The sequence below is a fragment of the Magnolia sinica genome, chromosome 9, assembly GCF_029962835.1.
Source record: "Magnolia sinica isolate HGM2019 chromosome 9, MsV1, whole genome shotgun sequence".
NCBI lineage: Eukaryota > Viridiplantae > Streptophyta > Magnoliopsida > Magnoliales > Magnoliaceae > Magnolia > Magnolia sinica.
This window is the reverse complement of record NC_080581.1, coordinates 86,251,577-86,272,098: the sequence shown is the minus strand read 5'-3', so window position 1 is coordinate 86,272,098 and position 20,522 is coordinate 86,251,577. Positions and strand designations below refer to the sequence as shown.

The 20,522-nt window shown below is 38.9% G+C and overlaps 1 protein-coding gene across 4 annotated transcripts; it reads left to right on the top strand.

The window, feature by feature from the left end:
• Positions 1-6,423: 6,423 nt before the first annotated feature.
• On the top strand, positions 6,424-19,568 carry LOC131255939 (disease resistance protein RPM1-like). 4 transcript variants are annotated; one of them, XM_058256906.1, is made up of 4 exons: positions 6,424-6,959; positions 10,658-10,728; positions 14,950-17,742; positions 18,834-19,006. In XM_058256906.1, exon 3 carries the CDS (start codon positions 14,958-14,960, stop codon positions 17,724-17,726), a length of 2,769 nt encoding a protein of 922 aa, XP_058112889.1. In that variant the 5' UTR covers positions 6,424-6,959; positions 10,658-10,728; positions 14,950-14,957; the 3' UTR covers positions 17,727-17,742; positions 18,834-19,006. The 4 variants fall into 4 exon arrangements, with proteins under 4 accessions (XP_058112889.1, XP_058112886.1, XP_058112885.1 ...); XM_058256903.1 differs by lacking the exon at positions 18,834-19,006 and adding an exon at positions 19,131-19,568 and having other exon boundaries at positions 6,425-6,959; XM_058256902.1 differs by lacking the exon at positions 18,834-19,006 and adding an exon at positions 19,131-19,568 and having other exon boundaries at positions 6,425-6,959; positions 14,950-17,765.
• Positions 19,569-20,522: the final 954 nt, after the last annotated feature.

Here is a 20,522-nt window from a genome sequence, read left to right as displayed (position 1 = left end):
ACTCATTTGAAAGAAAAATTATCTCCTTTGCAAATTACACAGTTGCATTTATTAGTGGCTGAATATAGAGAAAGACAACCAAAGCTCCTAGACAAGAGATATACTTGACCCTCTCCAATACCTAGCTAAAGGAACATGTAGTATAGCGTAGGAATTGGGAGGCATTCATTTCTAGATTATTTATTTATTTATTATTATTATTATTTTTTTTATCTCTGCCGTCACTGGGCACATGTGCTAAGAAATAGGGATGTCAAACCCCGAAATTCAAGTACAGAATGTACACCCTCAAACTCAAGTATCGAGTCGTAACTCATACATAAAGTATATTTCATTATACAATTATTTAGAGGCAAAAGTAATATTCATCTTTACATTCCAAATAGGTCCATTTACAATCATTCAGACAAATGATTTAAGCACCAACATCTGTCTATTTTCAATATCTATAAACATTCAATTAACATAAATTGGGCATCATTCATCAGTCTATATAGTTTACCAATGAATACTTGCTACAGACCTATAACAATTCAATTAAATAAAACCATTCAAATACTTAAAAATCCTACAACTAATACTATCATTCATTGTATATAAATTAGATCATCTTAACAAAAGAAATTCTAATTAATTAATTAATTAATAACGGTCCATAGGTAGTCAATTCTCATTCTGATAGGTGCGGGTATGTCTCAGTTGTGTCGTGCATTAGTTCAACCACAACTTCTTGTTCTTGTGCCAACTCATCAACTAATTACTTATCCGTATGGTTTTTCTATTAATAAAAATGTAAGCTGGTCAGGCTTAGTGAGAAAACCCAGCATGGTTCATCCTTATTGAAATTAAAATATAATAGAAATAGAGTATGTACAATGATATAGATACAATGATGTATAAATGCATCAGATGGGATGATCATCCATCTGCTTCGATTGGAGATTGTTAACCCATATCCACCTGCTGGGTAGGCTTCAACCTTTTGATAGGCTTGGACATAGCCCGCTTCTAACAATGATCTACCAGGATTGACATTTCTTCTAAGGAGGATCCCTAGGATCGACCATGCATTATGCAAATGTAATGAATGATGGATGATGTATGAATGTATCATTTTCATAATTGCCATATATATTTGTCTTGATAAGTAAATTCAATGTACAATTATTATAATTCATGCAATTTAACACATATTAGCATATAATTTACCATATCATACAATATTGCAACAAAACACTCAAATCAGTACATTAATCAATCAAATTATCACAAATAATTTATTTTAATTCTAATGAATCATGAGACACGTTGGATTACTCACCTAAGTCTAGTAGTATAGAATTTACTAGGTAATCAGGTTAGTTTGAATTTAAAAATCCTGTCAATTATATCAACGATATTATTATTCATATAGTTATATTACATAGTGGGGCCCATCTTTGAATACATCATAGGTGGTCAAACCTAAATGATCAAATAATATATTCTAAATTTTCTTTTTAAGATTCTAAAATTGAATGACAAATGATTGATTGGAGTGGCTCATCAGATGTTTGGATCATCCACATTCTTGAGGTCTTGACATATTTTACCTCTACACATTAGATGAATGGTGTAGATCAAATCAAACATACATCGATGGCCCATCTCAAACTTCTACGCCAAGTGATACCAACACTTACACAAAAATCTTAGCTTTCATTATTAAACATTTCAAATCTGATCAGTGTGGCCCATCCAATGGTCAGATTGATTTGAAAGTTAAGGCCCGTCTATATTTTGGGCTTAGAGATCGTATGATCCGTATGAATTTAATCTAATTCGACTAGATGCACACCAATCAATATCTGCGACGAAAAACTTCGCATTAATTTTTAGACTTCCATTATCTTTACATCAATATACCCATAGATCAATGCAATGAACGTGTGGCTGATCCACACCATTCATTGCATAAATCGAATCAACTTACATTAAATGCACCAAAAATAATAAAAGAATTGATTATAAAATTACCATATCTAAGCTCTCCAAAATCCTCTTTCTTTCTCCCTTTTTTAGTTATCGTAGGTATGACTTTTGTTAATATCTAAGTTAGAGTAGAACTCCTCTTACAACACACTCATAAAAGAAAACCTTAATTGAGGGATTGAGAGAAGGATTCAGGATAGAGGTAAGCTAAAGGATAGAGGTAACGATGGGAGTCAAGTACCTGGGCGTCCCTCTACGTAGAGGGAGAGTAGAAATTTCAGACTTTCAGTTCCTCATTGATAAAGTGTACAATAAAGTAAACGGATGGAAAGCAAGACTGTTATCCCAAGCTGGCAGAATGACGCTGATCAAACACGTTCTTGGAAGCATTCCTTTACACATCATGGCTTTAGTTCATGTTCCATCAAAGCTTATTTCCTGTCTTGAATGTAGTTTCTCAAATTTTTTCTAGGGCTGGACGGAGGGTGCTCCGAAATTTCATTGGGTGGCCTGGGATAAGATTGCGAGACCCATTAGTAAAGGTGGTCTCGGTATAAGACGGCTTCATGATGTTCTATCAGCCCTCCGAATGAAGATGGCGTGGGAAGTCAAATATGCTAAAAATGCCGGGACGTGGGTGTCCCTCATGCGGGGAAAATTCCATACAAACATTTACAGGGCAGCTAACAACAGAGCACGAGATAAAGCTTCTCCTTACTGGAAAAAAATCAGATCCTTCTTCCCGCTCCTCGCTTTGAAGATCCAGTGACAGGTTAGATCGGGGGACCTTAACCTGTGGACAGAGAATTGGACAGGCTTGGGCCCTTTGCTAGATCTCGCGATTGATCCCATTCCTGGTCACATTCTATCACTCAAAGTCAGGGATTTCCTAGGAACTGCTGGCCCGCTCCCGCCTTCAGTTATTCCCACATATCTTCCCCAACAGGCGATAAATCACATCTTCAATGGGGGGTTTGCTACTTCAGAAGATCTTCCATCCTGTTTTTGGCTCCTAGACCCTTCAAGCATGTTAACAGTCAAGTCGGCCTGGAAGATTTCTAGATCCCCATCTACAACTGCGAGGTGGAGCAATGGGCTATGGCACAAATCTCTTCCGCCAAAAGTTTCGATCTTTTGTTGGAGATTGTTGCATGGGGCTGTCCCGGTGGACGTCCGAGTTCAATCCAAAGGGGTGGCGATGGTGTCCAAATGTTGCTGTTGTGAAGCAGATCCTCCCTCCTCCGCCCATTCTGAATCCATCTCCCATCTTTTCCTAACAGGTAATCTTGCCTCTTCCCTTTGGATGCATTTCGGTTCCTTTTATGGGATTTCTCCTCTGTCCCATCATATAGTGGAGGGCAAATTAACTCAGTGGCGTGAAGCTTCAGCTCCGGGCAGCGCCCCTCTACGGACCTGCTCTATTATCCCAGCTTTGATATTATGGGAAATTTGGAGGGTGAGAAATGAAGCTAGATTCGAGGGTAAAATAATATCGACTCGCGTAGCCATTGCGCGTATCAACTGGTGGAGTAACATCATTCTTGGAGGAACACCCATGAGATCCCACCTCTTGCTTGGGCGCCAGCCCACTTCCGCCTCCCCTCATGGTTAGTTTCATGCATGCTCCCAAATTGTCAAATGGAAAAAACCAGCAAAAGGTTAGGTCAAACTTAACGTGGATGGGTCGGCTAGAGGTAACTTGGGTTTGTCAGGCGGCGGTGGAGTTTGTAGGGACGAGAATGGAAATCTTCTTTTCGCCTTCGCGGAAGGCTACGAATAACCTAGCTGAGTTGCGCGCAATTCATGATGGGATCAATCTGTGTCTGGAACGTGGGCTGGAAAAGATCTAAATTGAGACCGACTCCATGATCGCCCTAAAACTCCTTCTGGGGAAGGCGCAATCCCCATGGCCTCGGAGACATTGGGTTTTCAGAATCAACCTCTTGATCCAGAAAGGAACTTGCTCCCTCAGTCATATTCTAAGGGAGGGAAACGGGCCGGCCGATGCCATGGCCCACATGGGAAGTGAACTCCAAGCGTCCTCCCTGTTTCCTCTTGTGTCTTCCCTTTCGAGACAGGTCAGAGGGCTGATATTCCTTGATAAGGTTGGCCTTGGTTTGATTAGAAATACGTCGGATCTTTAGTTTGTTTTCCTTTTTCCTTTAGTTAGCTTCATACGATAGGAGAGGCCCAAGTTTTTTTGTGGTTCGCCCTCCTGAATCCCTGGTTTATACATGCGATGTTTATATTATCAATGGTACAAAGGTTTTTTTGAAAAGAATAAAAAAAGAAAAGAAAAAGAGAAGATAGAGGTAAGATAATGATAAGATAAAGATAAAATAAAGATACGATAGGATAAGATAGAGAAAAGATAGAGATAAGATAGAATAAGATAAGATAAAAAATGAAAAATCTATTATTATTATTATTATTATTATTATTATTATTATTGTAATTAATTTATTAAATTTGAATTTTTCTTGGGTGTTACAAGGGATGTGCTCATTTTGAGTTTGTTTTATCTTTGTCATGGTTGGGCACATGTGCTTAGATGGTCTTATGATTTTACCTGTCCATATTTTCATTACTACCATAAATAAGTGATCATCACATAATCACATGCTAAGAATTATAATAGCCTTGGAATTTTAGAGTTGAATGCAAGCCATGGAAAATTTTCCTAAGTAAAGTTAAATTCATCTGTAGATCGTAACTATTGAAAACATCTGTTTAGGGTAAGTCTCTCATGGGGAACCCATAAAGCATAGATTCCACAACCTGGGACAATTCCCGTATAGTTGGACAACTCAGCATTTGGGCACTGGTCAATGGCGGCATTCGCTCTATTCTATGTTGGTACGTCCGGAATGGGTTGCATTCCTAGAATCACTGATCCTGACTAGAGATGGAAGTGACTGTTATAAAAATAAATAAAAATCCTTTTAACAGTCCCTGTTCATCTCTAAATAGCCCCCAAATGATGGACAGTTTTGATTATCTCTCCATCTCAACGAGTGGGCCCATGTGGAGACCCATGATAAATGGCTTTGGCACTTTCATCACATGCCCGTTCTGCCAAGGGCACTATAAGTTATAGAGCTCCTGGTTACACCCGGCAGAGGGCACTATAAGTTATGTATAGAGCTCCTAGAATTACATCATTTACTTGAACAGTTTAATTAATTGATCTAAACCATCTACCAAGTCCATAGCATATTTTATGAGCTACCATGCAAAATCACAACTATTGGATGATCCGATGCACGCCTGACTTGTCTTTGTATTTATTTATTTTTTTGGCCATCCTTTTGTGAACCACGGATAGGATGGATTTTCTGAAAAAAAGTGACCCTTTATTAATCATAAGCAATCTATGATGGGCCCCAATAAGTAGATTGATCAAATTGTTAGTTGGATTTATTTTTGTGTAAATGATTTGGACCGTCCAAATTAAAGGCCAATGATAAGATAAGTACAATTGTCAGATTATTAAGATATTTGCATGACAGTACATAAATCTGTGTCAGACCTAATGTACAGCATAGATCAAATGTTTCAGCTGTGAAAGTGTTCCAATGCAACTATGAGTGCTATAACTAGTAGTGCTACGTGATCTGGGGAAAATTTCTCCCAAAGTAAATAATTTCCTTCCCCATGCTTTTTAATTATAAAGCCCACAGATTGAAAGAGTCCAATCTTGACTAGTAAAAAATGGGGGAAAAAAAAAAGAAGCATTTTCCTTAAAATAATGTGTTTCCCACTTGCAAATTTAATAAGCAGATTAGGTTGTTTCCCACTTGCAAATTTAATAAAGAGATTCGGTTGTTTTCAATCAGAGGAATGCTTTCTTCAGCTACGCAATCTACATCTGCCAAACCCAAGTGTTCACACGTGTAGGCATGACACACATAGAGTTGATCCTTAACGTTCAAATAGGAGATTGAATGAAAGCTAGCCTGCGTCCCCCTTCCCAGAGGAAATTTTTGTCGCTGGAGGCTATGTGCGCCTCACAAAGATGTCGGATAGAAATCCACCCCTTCATCAAATTCTCCAACTCATGTTAGTACATCATTCCAAAATTGAGACAGATCCAGACTCTAAATGAACCACACTACAGGAAAAAGTAGGATGGATTAGGCCATCCTACTCGTGAGTTGGGCAGCAGACCATCGGCTATCGATTGCCTACCATTAATTAGTGAAGCTCTGTTATGAATTATAGTGTAGCTGTGTATTCAAATATGAACCGTTAATCAGGTAGGCCCAAGAATCAGACGCGTCTACTCATCTTTCGGTATAATGGTATGGAAAAAATGCATGTTGAAAAAGATGCTGAGTCGAAGAAAATTCCCTGTTTGGTACCTACGGTGTATATGTGGGGCCATGGTTGGTTTATCCAATACGTTTGATCTGATAGTCCCATTATGGATGAACCATTTGTGAAAAAAATAAAAATCTCTTCATTTGGTTAATTCTAGTCTTTCCATTATTGGCATATAAATGCATGAAGAAATGCACTAGCAGTCCAAATTCAATGGAGAAAAGGAACAAGATTTGATGGTATGGATAAATCAACCATCATATCTATGGTTTGGATAAATGAACCATTGGCACCACATGAACAGATTAGGTGCCAAACAGGGAAGTTCTATGTTCCCAGAGAACAGGAAACTCAGCCTCAGTATAAAAATAAAAAATCAAAAGCGTACCTAATATGTTGATCACCGGCCTAAATTGTGGTCTAAGACGTACAGGCATCAGGCCATGGCTGATGAATGGATCTGATCTTGTACACGTGTTCAATGCATAAAGCCACGGGACAGCTCATTCAATGCTGTGCACCTGCCTTCACTCTTAAATAATATAGTCTATATGCCTCTAGTCAACAAAGACTTTGATCATACATTTGCGCTTAATTGTTGACGCAGCTGCTATTTTCTGGTGCATTTTCTCCTTCCTCAACAGCAGAAAGCTAGACAAAAATCAGAGGTAAGCGCTTATTGTTATTATCTTTTTATTCTATGGTTTTTATTCAGGATGGTGCTAGCTAGCTTCACCTCCGTAGTCATGAAGAAATTGTTTCTTGGGCTAATTAAGCGTTAAGTAGGACAGAGATACATCAGATCTGTGTCATCCATCATCTGAAACATCAATTTTCACCATAGATCCTAGAAATCAGTTAAATCAAAGACTTAGTTAGGCCATACCATAGGGAATAGTGTAAAATTATTCCTACCTCTAAAATCACATGATTTGGCCACATCAATTTTGGAAAGTTCTGATTTTCAGAAAATCCATTTATCCTGATATTGTATCCACAATCGCTGCATCATCATCCCTTCTTCTTCTTCTTCTTCTTCTTCTTTTTTAATAATTATAATAATAATAATTATTATTATTATTTTAAAGGATATATTCATTGAATGGGAAAAGACTTTACAAAGATTCAGACGGAGCTGTCAACCAAAAACAAAAAACAGGCCCGCCTATCATGAGAAAGAACAAATTAAAGGAGGATTATTCCTTCCTCAAACTACCCAACCCTGTTCTATCCACAAATAACAGACCTTTAAAGATAAAGGGGAGATCAGACTGGGACCAATATAATCTAGATGTCTGACTGTCGTTGCCCCTGCAAGCTAGAGCGTCGGGTACCGTGTTAGCTTCCTGAGGGATGTGAGTTAGCTTGACCTTGAAATCATCTATAAGCACTTTGATTTTGGCTCGCCAGTACTAGATGGTCCAAGCTGGAGAGACAATGTTGGAGAGGGTTTCCATCATGGACGCTCTCAACCTCCACCATGGTGAAGCCCAAATCCGCACACCGTGAGAGCACTTCCCAGATAGCTGTAATTTCAGACTCGGTGTTGGAACCGATTCCATAACCGGTTAAAAATGCAAAGAAAAACTCACCTGCGCAATTCCTGCTAACGCCGCTACCCCCAAATGGCCCGGGGTTCCCACAGGATGGGCCGTCAATGTTGATTTTTATTCAGTCGCAGACTTTTGAACATAAGTATCCAACCCTTATGTCTGATGGTGATGAGCATGACCTTCTCGTCATCTGGCCACCCAACCCCAATGCCTGAACCCTTCACTCACATGGCCGACTCAACTTCCCGTTACGAAATTTAATAGAAGGTAATGCAGTGATAATTACTTAAATTAATGGGGTAGCTCATTGAAAACCTTTAACAGGAGGTACACCGATGACAATTACTTAAAAAATGTATGGGAATGTAAGTTCTGTAATAAATACCTAATTTTTTATTAAATGCCCGGGACCAGAACTTTAGCCGGTCTTTCATCAGCCAGGTCAGGCTTTTACATTGATGATAGACAACTTAGTAACATTTTCTGAAACATCCGTTAACATAAAACATGCATAGCTCACCACATGAATAGTCAGTTCTAATTATATATACATCACAACATGCTAAATGAGAATATACATAGAAAACTTCAAAATTCTATATTTCCTAATACTAGTAAATAATCAGGATGATCCAATTAACCTAATCACAAGGCTATAGAGGGTAGGCGGGACCTATAAATGGGACATTTTAGATGAGGTAAATGTATATTGGATGTTTGGGATCGAGGTGTATTTATGCCACTGGATCCTCGTTCTCTCTCGCATCAATTTGCTCTTCATTCTCTAAAGTAGCTTGTGCCAACGTTATACTCTGCCCGAGTAAACATCATACTCGGATAGCCTCACCACTCGGTTGAGCTCTATCGTCCTATGTCCTTTCATCATACTCGGATTGCCTAACCACTCCGTTGAGCTCTATCGTCCTGTGTCCTTAGGTGCTCTTGGTTGTATGGTTGTGAATCCAGTGCATTACTTTTTAAAACACAAGAAGCCGACTAACATCGTAAATATATTTCTTTAATCATTGTAGGAAAGGGCCCTTTCATTTTCGTCGTTTGCACTGCACTAACTACAGGACATAACATTCAAGTCCATGCCGGCCGTTGGAAAGCGAGTTGAAAGAAAAGGTTTGAGTGGTTTGAGTCTTTAATAATTAATTTAAAGGTGACGGTGGAGGGAGTGGGTTAGGTGAGACCCCGGACACACCGAATATGGTGCAGCCCTTAATTACAGGGCCCACCTTGATGCATGTATTTTATATCTACGATGTTTGTTCATTTGTCCAGATGATTTTAGGGCATCATCCCAAAAATGAAACAGATCCAATAATCTGGTAGACCATACTATAGGAAACTGTGGTGATTGAGCTCCATACCAATAATAATTTCTCAGGGTGCACCTTAATGTCCTGGTAGCATTTGTTTGCCATCCAACCTGTTCACGAGGTCACATAGACATAGATGAAGGAAAAACAAAAATTTCACCCTGATCTAATACTTTTATGGCCGTGATAAGTTTTCAATGGTTCTATCCCCATTGATTTTTACAGTGTAGTCCCCTTGAGGTTTGGATCTACCTCATTTACCGGCTGAGATGGGATGAAGGAAAAACGCAAATATCAACCTTATTTAAAACTTATGTGGCCCTCAAGAACTTCTCAATGGTGGCTGTTTTCATTCCTACTTTTTTCTTGTGGTGTACCTCCGCTTGATTTTTTATGTCTCATATTTAGGCTTATGTCCTGGAATGATTTGACAAAACAGATGGATGGAGTGAGTTGATATAGCCCCAAGTTTCAAGCAAGTATATGAAGAGAAAAAGTAGAACATTTTCATCTTTCAATTCATCCTCTCGACCAACTATTTTGTCATTCCTTTTCTTTTTTTCTTCTCAGAATTTGAGTGCTTTGAAATTATCATTTGATGAGATGAAAATTGAGAATTTTCCTGCAAGATTTATTATTATTATTATTATTTTAAAGCGTGATATAGTCCCTATTAGTGCCCGCAATGGTAGGTACAGCTATAGGATAGTATCCTACTTGTATAAATACATTATTATGAATGAAATATAATATAGAGAACTCTCCACCACGTGGCCCTGATGTAAACAATGGTGATATTTTCAGTGAAGTTGATTTTCTCTTCTTCTTCTTCTTCTTTCTTTCTTTCTATATATATATATATATATATATATATATATATATATATACACTGATCATCCATAGAACCCATCCACCTTTTTAATGCATGGGTTGCATATCACACATCTGCCATGCTAGCAGATATGGTAGCATGTGCATTAGCTGACTCATATGACTTTATGCGTGTGTGCATGCATATATATAAATGTTTCACTAACAATAAAACAGTTGCTATTTTTTCAAACATCAACCCAATCTATGACTCAGGGAAGATTGAGAGGAAATGCTTACTCTTGATTCTTGTAGAGGGGCCACTTTGATGTACATATACCACTCAGTCCATTTATAAAACATTTGCACCAGATGATGGCATACCTCAACCGAGCGTTCCCTTCAAATTATCTGTGCTTGTGTTTGCCACCATAGTCATGGGCTGACATAATTCTTTGGAAACATTTCCAAATAACGGCACCTGGTAATAGATGGGGAGGGTTCTGGTCCTCAATGCCCATTTGTTCATGGGGTTTGGCAGATGTGACTTCATGGATTTATTATTATTATTTTTAAATTATTATTATCCTCTTTATTTTATTGGGAATGGCCCTGTTGTTCGCTAATTAGATTCTTCTTGGTGTGTGTCTGTTCATATCCAGCGCCCACTTTGAGTAGAAGAGGACTCATTGGCCTTGGATTTTCCTGACATTAGTGCTAATCTTCATTTGGCCATTTAGTTGGTCGAGGTACGTGTTGTTTTATTTTGTTTCATAAATTATTATAAAGGTACGACGGATGGTAGGAGGATCGTTGGTTTTTGTTGTCTTCCAGCCTTAATGGGAAAAAAAAATTTACCAAAAAAGTTGGCATTCAAGGAGGTCGGAATGAATATCATGTGGGCCCACTGCAATGTGTAAGTGAATGTTCTTTGCAGGCCATGGCAGATTGTTCATGCTAGCAAGGTAGAGGCCCACCGTGATATGTATGTGAAATCAACTTTTTCCATCGGGTGCATCAACCCAAGTAAGGCCTGGGCAGAAAATCAGGTGAATCCGTGATTTATGTATGCTCTAATGAAAATAGTTGAGAGGGGGATGCATGATACCCACTTAGCTCGTTGGATTGTATGACTACTTTGGTAAGTAGTAAATAATTAATGTTAGTATGATAATAAATGAGAGAATAAATTAATTGGGAAGGAAAAAGGGTCAACAACTTACATAGGTCTCACCAGGGCATTTACATGAAATGTACGCCATCCACAAGTGCTCACCCCATGTTATAATTATATGGTCATGCTCACTTGCCCACCTTTGCACATGTGTCATGGGCATCTAATCCGAATGGTCCATGTGATGTGGAATCCCATGAAACCCAAGGGACAAATTTTCACCCTGATTTAAAATTCTGGTGTGGCGATATATATATATATATATATATATATATATATATATAAATGGTTCTATGCTTCCCATGAGGCCGAGCTGTGTAGGCCCACTGTAACGTATGTCGAACATCTACCCCATCGGTCAGATGCACCACTCCATGGTGGGCCTCATGCTTAAAAATCAAGTCAATCCATGACTTGTGTGGGCTACACCACATACAAAAGTTGTTACCCTCCCATTCAAACATTCATAATCATTTGTTGGGCCCACCGAGATGTGGTTCACAAATCAAGCCCATCCATTATATGTGTCCCACTTGGATGTGGGGTCAGACCAAGTTTCACACGCATCCAAGTTTCAGATGGGCTCCACCAAGTGCTTTTATATGTTTTAGACATGTCTTCACATGATTTTAGATGGTATGGGCCACCTGAGTTCCACATATGGCTAATTTTTGGGACATCCCATAATTTAAAGGGGACCCATCAAATGCACGGTGTTGATGTTCGACACACATCATGGTGGGGCCCACACAACTCGACCTCATGGGAAGTTCTCATAAGGTCAACTAGACCCAAACTATATATATATATATATATATATATATATATATATATATATATATATATATATATATATATATATCTCTATATATATATATATATATAGGCATGCTCACCTACGTGCCTACGCAGGTGCGCACCTTAGCATGCATGTCATGGGCTTTTAATCCGAACGGTCCATAAGATGTAGAATCCCATAAAACCCCAGGGGACGAAGTTTCACCCTGATCTAAGATTCTGGTGGGCCTAAGCAAAGAGAAATGCAAAGTTTTGGTTCAAAGTAAAAATTTGTACTAGTGGGTTTCATGAGGTTCTGCTTCACATGGACTGTTTAGATTTTCGAGACTCGTCACGTATGATGAGTTCTCAAAAAAGTTTGTACGACTTCCATGCAAACTGGTTCGTAGCTGAGCATTCCGCTATATAGTTTTCAAAACCTTTTTCTATCTGACATTGCTTGGGGAAGAGAAAGGAAAGGAGGTTATAAGTTGGGTGTGGTTTACCTTACTAATTGGGAAAACCTAAGGGAGCACATGCACATGTGCATGTGAGGGCGTCATCATGGACGGGGGAGTGTGCAGTGAGGCAGTGTGGTTATGTGGTTGTGGTGGGGTGTTAGCTAGTTGGCACACTTTGCACTTCTCACATCCGCATCTCATATCAAAAGTTGTCACTCCCTCGCATCCTTACGCGAACTGTTGCGAGACAATGCGAAGGTAGGAAGGGATAAACGTCTAGTTTTCCAACGTTAAAAAAATGGTCATATTATTTATGACCTAAGACATAACCCCCAGCCCCATGTGCCTATATAAACAAAGCTTGCTAGGATTGTTTCATCAACAATATAAGCAAACATGTCTCCTCTTCTCTACAACTCTAAACACACTCATCCATTTTGCCCAATCATTTTAGGGCATGAACCCCGAAACAAGGCCAATGCAATGCTCAAGTGGAGCACAACACAGAAAGAAGTAGGGATTGAGCGACTACCATTCAAACCTTTTCTATGGCCCACTTAACATTTTTTTTCCATCTAACTTGTTCATAAGGTCACACAAACCAAGAAGTTTTCAATAGTAGACATCCAATTCCCATTATTTCCTGTGGTGTGGTCCACTTAATCTTTGCACATACATCGTTTTTGAGATCATTCCCTAAAATAATGTAGAAAATGGATGGATGGTGTGGATCTAGCACTTAAATCATGGTGGGGCTTACTGAAGTTGCCAACTCAATTTCAGGGCATCCATTTTGGACACGGTTGGGGTGGTGACCCCACCACCAGCCAGCTAGCTGGTGTCAAAGCTCTGTGGTCCCCACCATGATGTATATGTTTTATCCTTGGTGTCCATCTATTTTGACAGCTTATTTTAGTGTCTGAGCCTAAAAATGAGGATGGTCTAAATCTCAGGTGGTGATTGAACTCCATCCATTAAGAACTTCCTCCCGTCCATATCCAACCTGTTCGTTGGATACATAACTCTGAATAAAGTGAAAACATAAAGAGTAGCCTCGTCCAAAACAGAACTTCCGCTGTCAAAAAAAAAAAAGAAGCCTCGTCCAAAACAGAACTTCGGCTGTCAATAAATCCTCGAAGTTAAGAATTCAACTCCCACTGTTTCCTGTTGTATACGGTGCACTAGAGCTTTAGATCATTTTTGGGCTAATGCACTAAAATGAGCTGAGAAAAAAGAAAATAAAAGAAGGTTGGAGGGCGTGGTAAAACACGTACATCATGATGGGGCACACAGAGCTATGACACAAGTTAGCTGGCTGTTGTTGGGGTCACAGGCCAAACTGCATCTTCGGTTTTGGTGGTGTGAGGATTCTTTGTGGGATTTTGTGGGACCAATCTTTGCTACGAACAGAAATTTTCTATTCTTTGCCATGTGATTGGGCCACATCATCACCAGCCACATTTAATGCAGTAGTACCTCTAATGTCTGTGATTATGTAGACCAATCACAATGCAGGAATATACCGAATCCATAAACAGACAATGGGGACAAAGGCACGTGGTGTAAGGACTCTGTGAGACCCACAGTGGTGTATGAACCTTTCCATCCGTTTTTGTCAATTCATTTTATGTAATACTCTCAAAATTGAATAACTTGATTGATATCCAAAGCTCAAGAAGACCACACTTACAGTAAGTAGTAGGGATTTAATGCTTACCATTAAAAACTTCTTAGAGTCACAGAAGTTTTGGATCAAATTGATATTTATGTTTACCTTCATCCATATCTTTATGATATAACTTCTTAGAGTCACAGAAGTTTTGGATCAAATTGATATTTATGTTTACCTTCATCCATATCTTTATGATATAACTTCTTAGAGTCACAGAAGTTTTGGATCAAATTGATATTTATGTTTACCTTCATCCATATCTTTATGACGTTATGAAGAGGTTGGATGGTAAATAAACATCGTGGGCGTCATTGTCCCTACCGCCCTCTATGAGGTGGTCCTGTGAAATGATTTTCTTCGTTTTGGGCTCATGTGTTAAAATGATCCTGTAAAATGGATGGACAGTATGGATATAACACATGTATCAAAGTAAGGCTCACAGAAGTTTGCCACGTCAGTACATCTATTGCTATGTTCTGTAATATGCAATCCGATTCCAGGGAGAGAAAAGGGGGAACCGAATGCGAAAATAAGTATAAGAACAAAGTGGGTTCCAGTCCTTACCCGAGTGGCAGACTCTGAGGAGTTTCAACACGAGGTCTTGGGTTCGAAACCCATAGGTGGTGAAATCCCACCATGGCGTGCGTGGGTGTGGGGGTTGGGTGCGTGTGTAAAATTTTATTTTATTTTTTTATTTTTTTATTTTTTAAAAAAAGAGTTATAAGAACAAAGTTTAAATACGTAGGTATTTTTATTTTTATTTTTATTTCTTAATTTTCTCAGCTGACTAATAAGAGGAGGCACCACAGGAATTTGTTGTGCCTTCAACATAGAAGATCCGCACTCATATATTTGGCATTGGTTGTCTTCATTTCTTATTTTACAGAAATTCCGATGACGGACCGTATCGTTCAATTCGGTTTAGAAACTCTAAGTGCCCTTCTATCTCGAGAAGCATCACTAATAAGAGGAGTGCGCAATGAAGTAGAAGAAATCAAGCTGGAACTCGAAAGTATGCAAGCTTTGTTGAAGGATGCTGATAAAAGAAAAGAAAGCAATGAAGGAGTGAGAACCTGGGTGAGGCAAGTAAGAGATTCCACATATGATGTGGAAGACATCATCGACGAGTTCATGTATCGCATGGACAGACCACAAGGAGGTGGGCTCCGGGGTTTTCTCCTTAACATCGTTTGCCTCCCGAAGAATATCTACAACAAGCATTGCTTCGCCATCCGACTCCAAGAAACCAAGGTTAAGGTTCATAACCTTTTCGATAGAGGAGTTAGCTTCGGTCTCAATCAAATAGGAGAAGGAACAAGCTCTCATGATGTTAGCAAAATGTGGCAACGTGATGTAGAAACTTCTCTTTCCTTAGTGGAAGATGACATAGTGGGGATGAAGAAAGAATTAGATTTGATAGTCAGATGGTTGGTGGAGGAAGAACAGCAGCGCACGGTGATTTCAGTGACGGGTATGGGTGGGGCGGGCAAGACTGCTCTTGTCACTAAAGCCTACAAGAAGGAACCAGTAAAGAAGCACTTCGACTGCTCTGCATGTGTTTCGGTCTCACAGACTCTTAGAATCGATGAAGTACTGCGAAGCATCATAAAACAATTCCTTAACGCTACAAAGGACGTTGTTCCAAATGACCTAGCCACCTGTGATGCTAGCGACTTAAGTCAGATGATTAAAAGACATCTCGAATCGAAAAGGTATCTGATTGTCTTGGATGACATCTGGAGTATGAATGATTGGAATCAACTAAGTGTCATGTTTCCAGACTACAAATGCGGAAGTAGGTTAGTAGTTACAACAAGAGACAGAGATGTGGCTTTTGCAGCGGGAGAGGGAAGCCGTGTCTGCCGGCTTGATCAGCCTCTACATCCAGAAGAGGCATGGCAGCTATTCTGTAAGAAGGCATTTCGGAACAAACCCTGCCCTTCAGAGCTCAAGCCATTGGCTCTACCCATAGTAGAAAAATGTCAAACTTTGCCTCTTGCAATTATTGCGATGGGCAGACTCCTGTCATTGACAGATGCGAACGTGTCTGAATGGAGCCAAGTCTATGATAAACTAAGTTGGCACTTGAATAACAATGAAACGCTTGAACCAATAAAGCGCATCTTGTTACTTAGCTTCTACTGTCTGCCTTACCGCCTTAAGCAATGTTTCTTGTATTGTTGTATGTTTCCCGAAGATTATTTAATTCCCCGCAAGAAGTTGATAAGGTTATGGGTGGCAGAGGGTTTCGTTGAAGATGCAGGTAAAGTTCCAATGGAAGAGGTGGCAGAGGAATACCTAAAGCAACTCATACATCGTAACATTCTTCAGCTTGTCGAGATGAATCTCTCTGGAAGGGTGAGTACTTGTCGAATGCATGATATTGTCCGTGAAGTGGCCTTATCCTTATGTGACGAAGAAAAGTTCTGCATCACATACGATGGGCAGCAAACAAGGCAAGGGGACAAAGTACGTCGCATGTCAATCTACAATTCTGGAGAAACTATTCAACATAGCATGAGTATGTCACAGCTTCGCTCTCTTTTAGTGTTTGAAGGAAGCACATCTTTCTCTTCTTCTCTAAATACCATAGCATCAAGTTTTATGTTATTGAGGGTCCTAGATTTACAGGGAGTTCCTATTGAAAGCTTACCAGATGAATTGACGAATCTATTCAATTTACGGTATCTTAACTTGAGGAATACTAATGTTAGCGAGCTTCCAAAATCTTTAGGAAGGATGCGGAACCTGCAAACATTGGATGTCAAACAAACAAGGATCAAGAGGTTACCGAGTGGGGTTGTGAAGCTACAGAAACTACGCCACTTATTCAGTATTCAATATAATAGGGCAGATCCATATACTTTCGAGTACTTCAGTAGCATCCAAGTTCCTATTGGAATATATAATATAACAAGTTTACAAATTCTAACTAGTATCGAAGCAAAAGGAGGGGAAATTGTGAGACAAATTGGGAACTTAAGCCAATTGAGAAAACTTGACATTTCCAAGGTCAGAGCAATCAACGGAGCTGAGTTGTGCAAATCCATCGCAAAGCTGAAATACCTTGTTTACTTGAGTGTTAAGGCAATCAACGAAGAAGAAACGCTTCAATTGGAAGAGCTCTCTCCTGATCATCGGCCACTTTTTCAGAAGCTTTACCTGTGGGGACGTTTGGAGAAGGTGCCTCAATGGTTTAGGTACCTTGCGCATCTCACCGTTTTGGAGTTGAATTGGTCTAAGCTGAGAGAAGAAGATCTTCTTTCATCACTCCAAGCATTGCCCAATCTGGTGCGCCTTTCACTTTTGAATGCCTATGAAGGGCAGCAGTTGTGTTTTCACGATGGATGGTTCCCTAAACTCAGGGAACTAGAGTTAAAGTATTTGACACAACTAAATCGGGTAGTGATAGAGAAGGGAACATTGCCAAGCATCCAAGAGCTATTTGTGAGCAGATGTGGAGAGTTGAAGACGCTTCCAGAAGGGATTGAATACCTCACCAAACTCGAAGATCTCAGCTTAGGCGAAATGCCAACAGAATTCACAGAGAGGTTGCAGCTAAAAGATGGAAACAAGGAGGACCGTAGAAAGGTGGAGCACATTCCCTTAATCTACGGTGGACGCTGGACAGAAGAGGGGTGGGATTGGCATCGACTCAACTAATCATCCATCGATTCAGGTAATCCTTCTTTTGCTGATGAGGTAAGGCTAGCTGTACAAAATTTCGGTTCTCCATGAATTTCCAAATTTGCAAATTTATTTCTTAAATCTATGCAATTGGGGCTTTTTGAGCATGATCAACGGTTTGGATCATTGAACATGACCAAGATCCAACGGCTATATTCCTGAAGGTGGCCCATGGTTAAAAGGACCGGTAACTCAACTCGACTTGTTGTGCCCTGAGTCGGAGTCTCGACTCACCTGACTCTGATACCAGATCGGTCTGACAAAGACCGAGTCCACTTGAATGAGCTGCATTAGACTCGTCAAACCATGAGCTAACCCAAGCTCGACCTGATTATCAATAGGGCCTGAAAGCATGGCCCATCCTGGCTATTCCATTGATTGTAGGCCCAACTCAGCTATTATCATTGTAAATGGGCCTTCTTTTGGGCTCAGTTTGGATTTCATATGGCTAGGGTCCCAAGTTCTTTGATCATGAAATCCTAGCTGTCCAGAGTTCCATTCTTACCGCATTATTCTTAATAATCTATGAGTTGTCGGAGATTCAGCTCATGATCATCCTTAAATGATGAGCCCCACTTGTAAGGGCTCGAGATTTTCTTTCTCCATTTTGTTTAAAGCATTATTGTGTTTTCTTTCCAGTCTTGTATACTTAAGGCTCATGATTCACTGATCCGAACTGATTAATCCTAATTATCCATTGTTTCTGGCCTTCTTTCAAATTAATGTCGACTGTTAATATATTTTCTAATTATTAACTCTCTTTTTTGGCCATCAATCAAACAGTTAGGATTACATCTTATCAACCATCTAAATAACCGAGAAGTGAATATCAAATGTACAAATAAAAGGTGCAACCGGAAGTTCTATGGTCTATAACCAACCCATCAATTGCTAGGTTTCCCTTTGTGTGTATTTTGGTGTATAGCTGATCTAACGTAATTCAACAAGGAGCAATCAAATGAACGATCTAAATCTCATATGCATGCCACATATACAGATATTGCATATTGGCACTATCTTATTACTTCGTTCTGGTCTAATTTCAAATAACATATTTTTTCTGCTTCTTATTTATTCAAACAGGTTGTTAGTCAAACATCCCATCCCTATAAGCAGTCTACCGTTGCATTGTTTTGGTGTATATGTACCCTGTTTTAACCCAAGAACATATATGATGGGTCCGACCTGATCCATTCAATGGCTGTACATTTGGGACCTTGTTCAGTAATCCAAACCGTTGATCACATAGTTCAAGATGTATGGATCTGTTATTGTTCTTTCATGGATCTATTCATGAATCTATTATGGATCTGTTATTATATATATATATTTTTTGATTTATTATTTGTCTACAATTGATCTAATACTGTATCATGCTAGTTGTGAGGAGATTAGAAGGATGATGAACATTACAGGAGCAAAATATCTGAGGTGGTGCTACAATGACGGAGGATGCGGAGCTGAAGTACGTGTTCTCAGTCATTGACTCAAGTGAGACTGTGAGAGGCAACGGAGGCTGTTGATGTCTACTCGGTGAATTTGAGATTTATTTGGTGCTTTGTGTCTGTAATAAGTGTGGCTGTACGGACATCAATGAATTTTAGGTCTATTTGGTGCTTTGGGTCCTTAACATTGGACATGTATTGTGTTTGTGATAAGTGTGGCTGTATGTACACAAATGGAATATTGGTTACCACCCGAATCGGTTTTATGTATGGCTATATGCCTTGCTCAAGATGATTGTTATCTAGGCATGATTATGTGTTAATAAATGTGGATTTTTTTATTAGTATATATAGGTGGAAAGTGTGTTTTAGACATCCACTGTATTGGACATTTTGGAATGTATGTCGTTTTAATTCAATGAATCATATATATTTTTAAAATTAATGCTTTGTTTATTGTTCATTATCATTGTGTATGCATGAAAAGATGTAATTAGGAGGGATTTGTATACATTGCGAGCTTTATATTCCTAGGGAACGAGGCAAGACAAGTTTAATGTGAAATATATTTTGGAGGTATATATGACTTATTAGGTTATTCTTCATATATTTAAAATATTGCCATTGCCGAGATGAGATAGCTTATCTCATTGGGTATTATATATTGTGTGTGGCTGACATGTTTATGGTAATTCTCTACCATGGGATAGTTTTTCCACACATGGATAAGCATGTGCATGCATGCGCATTGACTAAATTGGGGAAGTTAAGCTAAATTTAGCTGTCTGATATTAGCTTCTACTTTCTAATGCTTGTTTTTGTCTTTAGATTTGGGAACCTAAGGTCCTATTAGGGATGTGATTGATTACTTTGATTCATAGTAATCCATTATGCACAAATCCTGGAATCATAAAGAAAATTAAGAGGTACATCTCATTTTAATTAATAGTGAGTTATGAGATTTTAGTAAAGATTCAAAAATAATATTAATAATCCATAATTTATATAACGTTGCATTTAGTTACACCAAATATCATGAAATTTCATGATATTTAGTAGTAAATGAGTCCAAGTTGGCTTTGATACCATGAAATTTCATGATGCAAAATATCATGTATATATATATATATATATATATATATATATATATATATATATTGCAACGAATACAGCCTAATCTCAGTAGAGTGCATTGTAAATCAAGTTAAACTCTAGATTAAGGTGTCGAAATTGCAGCTCCTCTCTAAATAAGAATGGCAAGAAACGGGAGACGAAATGGAGGTAACAAGGTAATTTTGAGGAAAGAGGATCTGCCAAGTTATTTGTA

Bases quoted from the DNA above. Each gene is read 5' to 3' on its own strand.
- LOC131255939 (XM_058256905.1), top strand. From the start codon at position 14,958: ATGACGGACCGTATCGTTCAATTCGGTTTAGAAACTCTAAGTGCCCTT.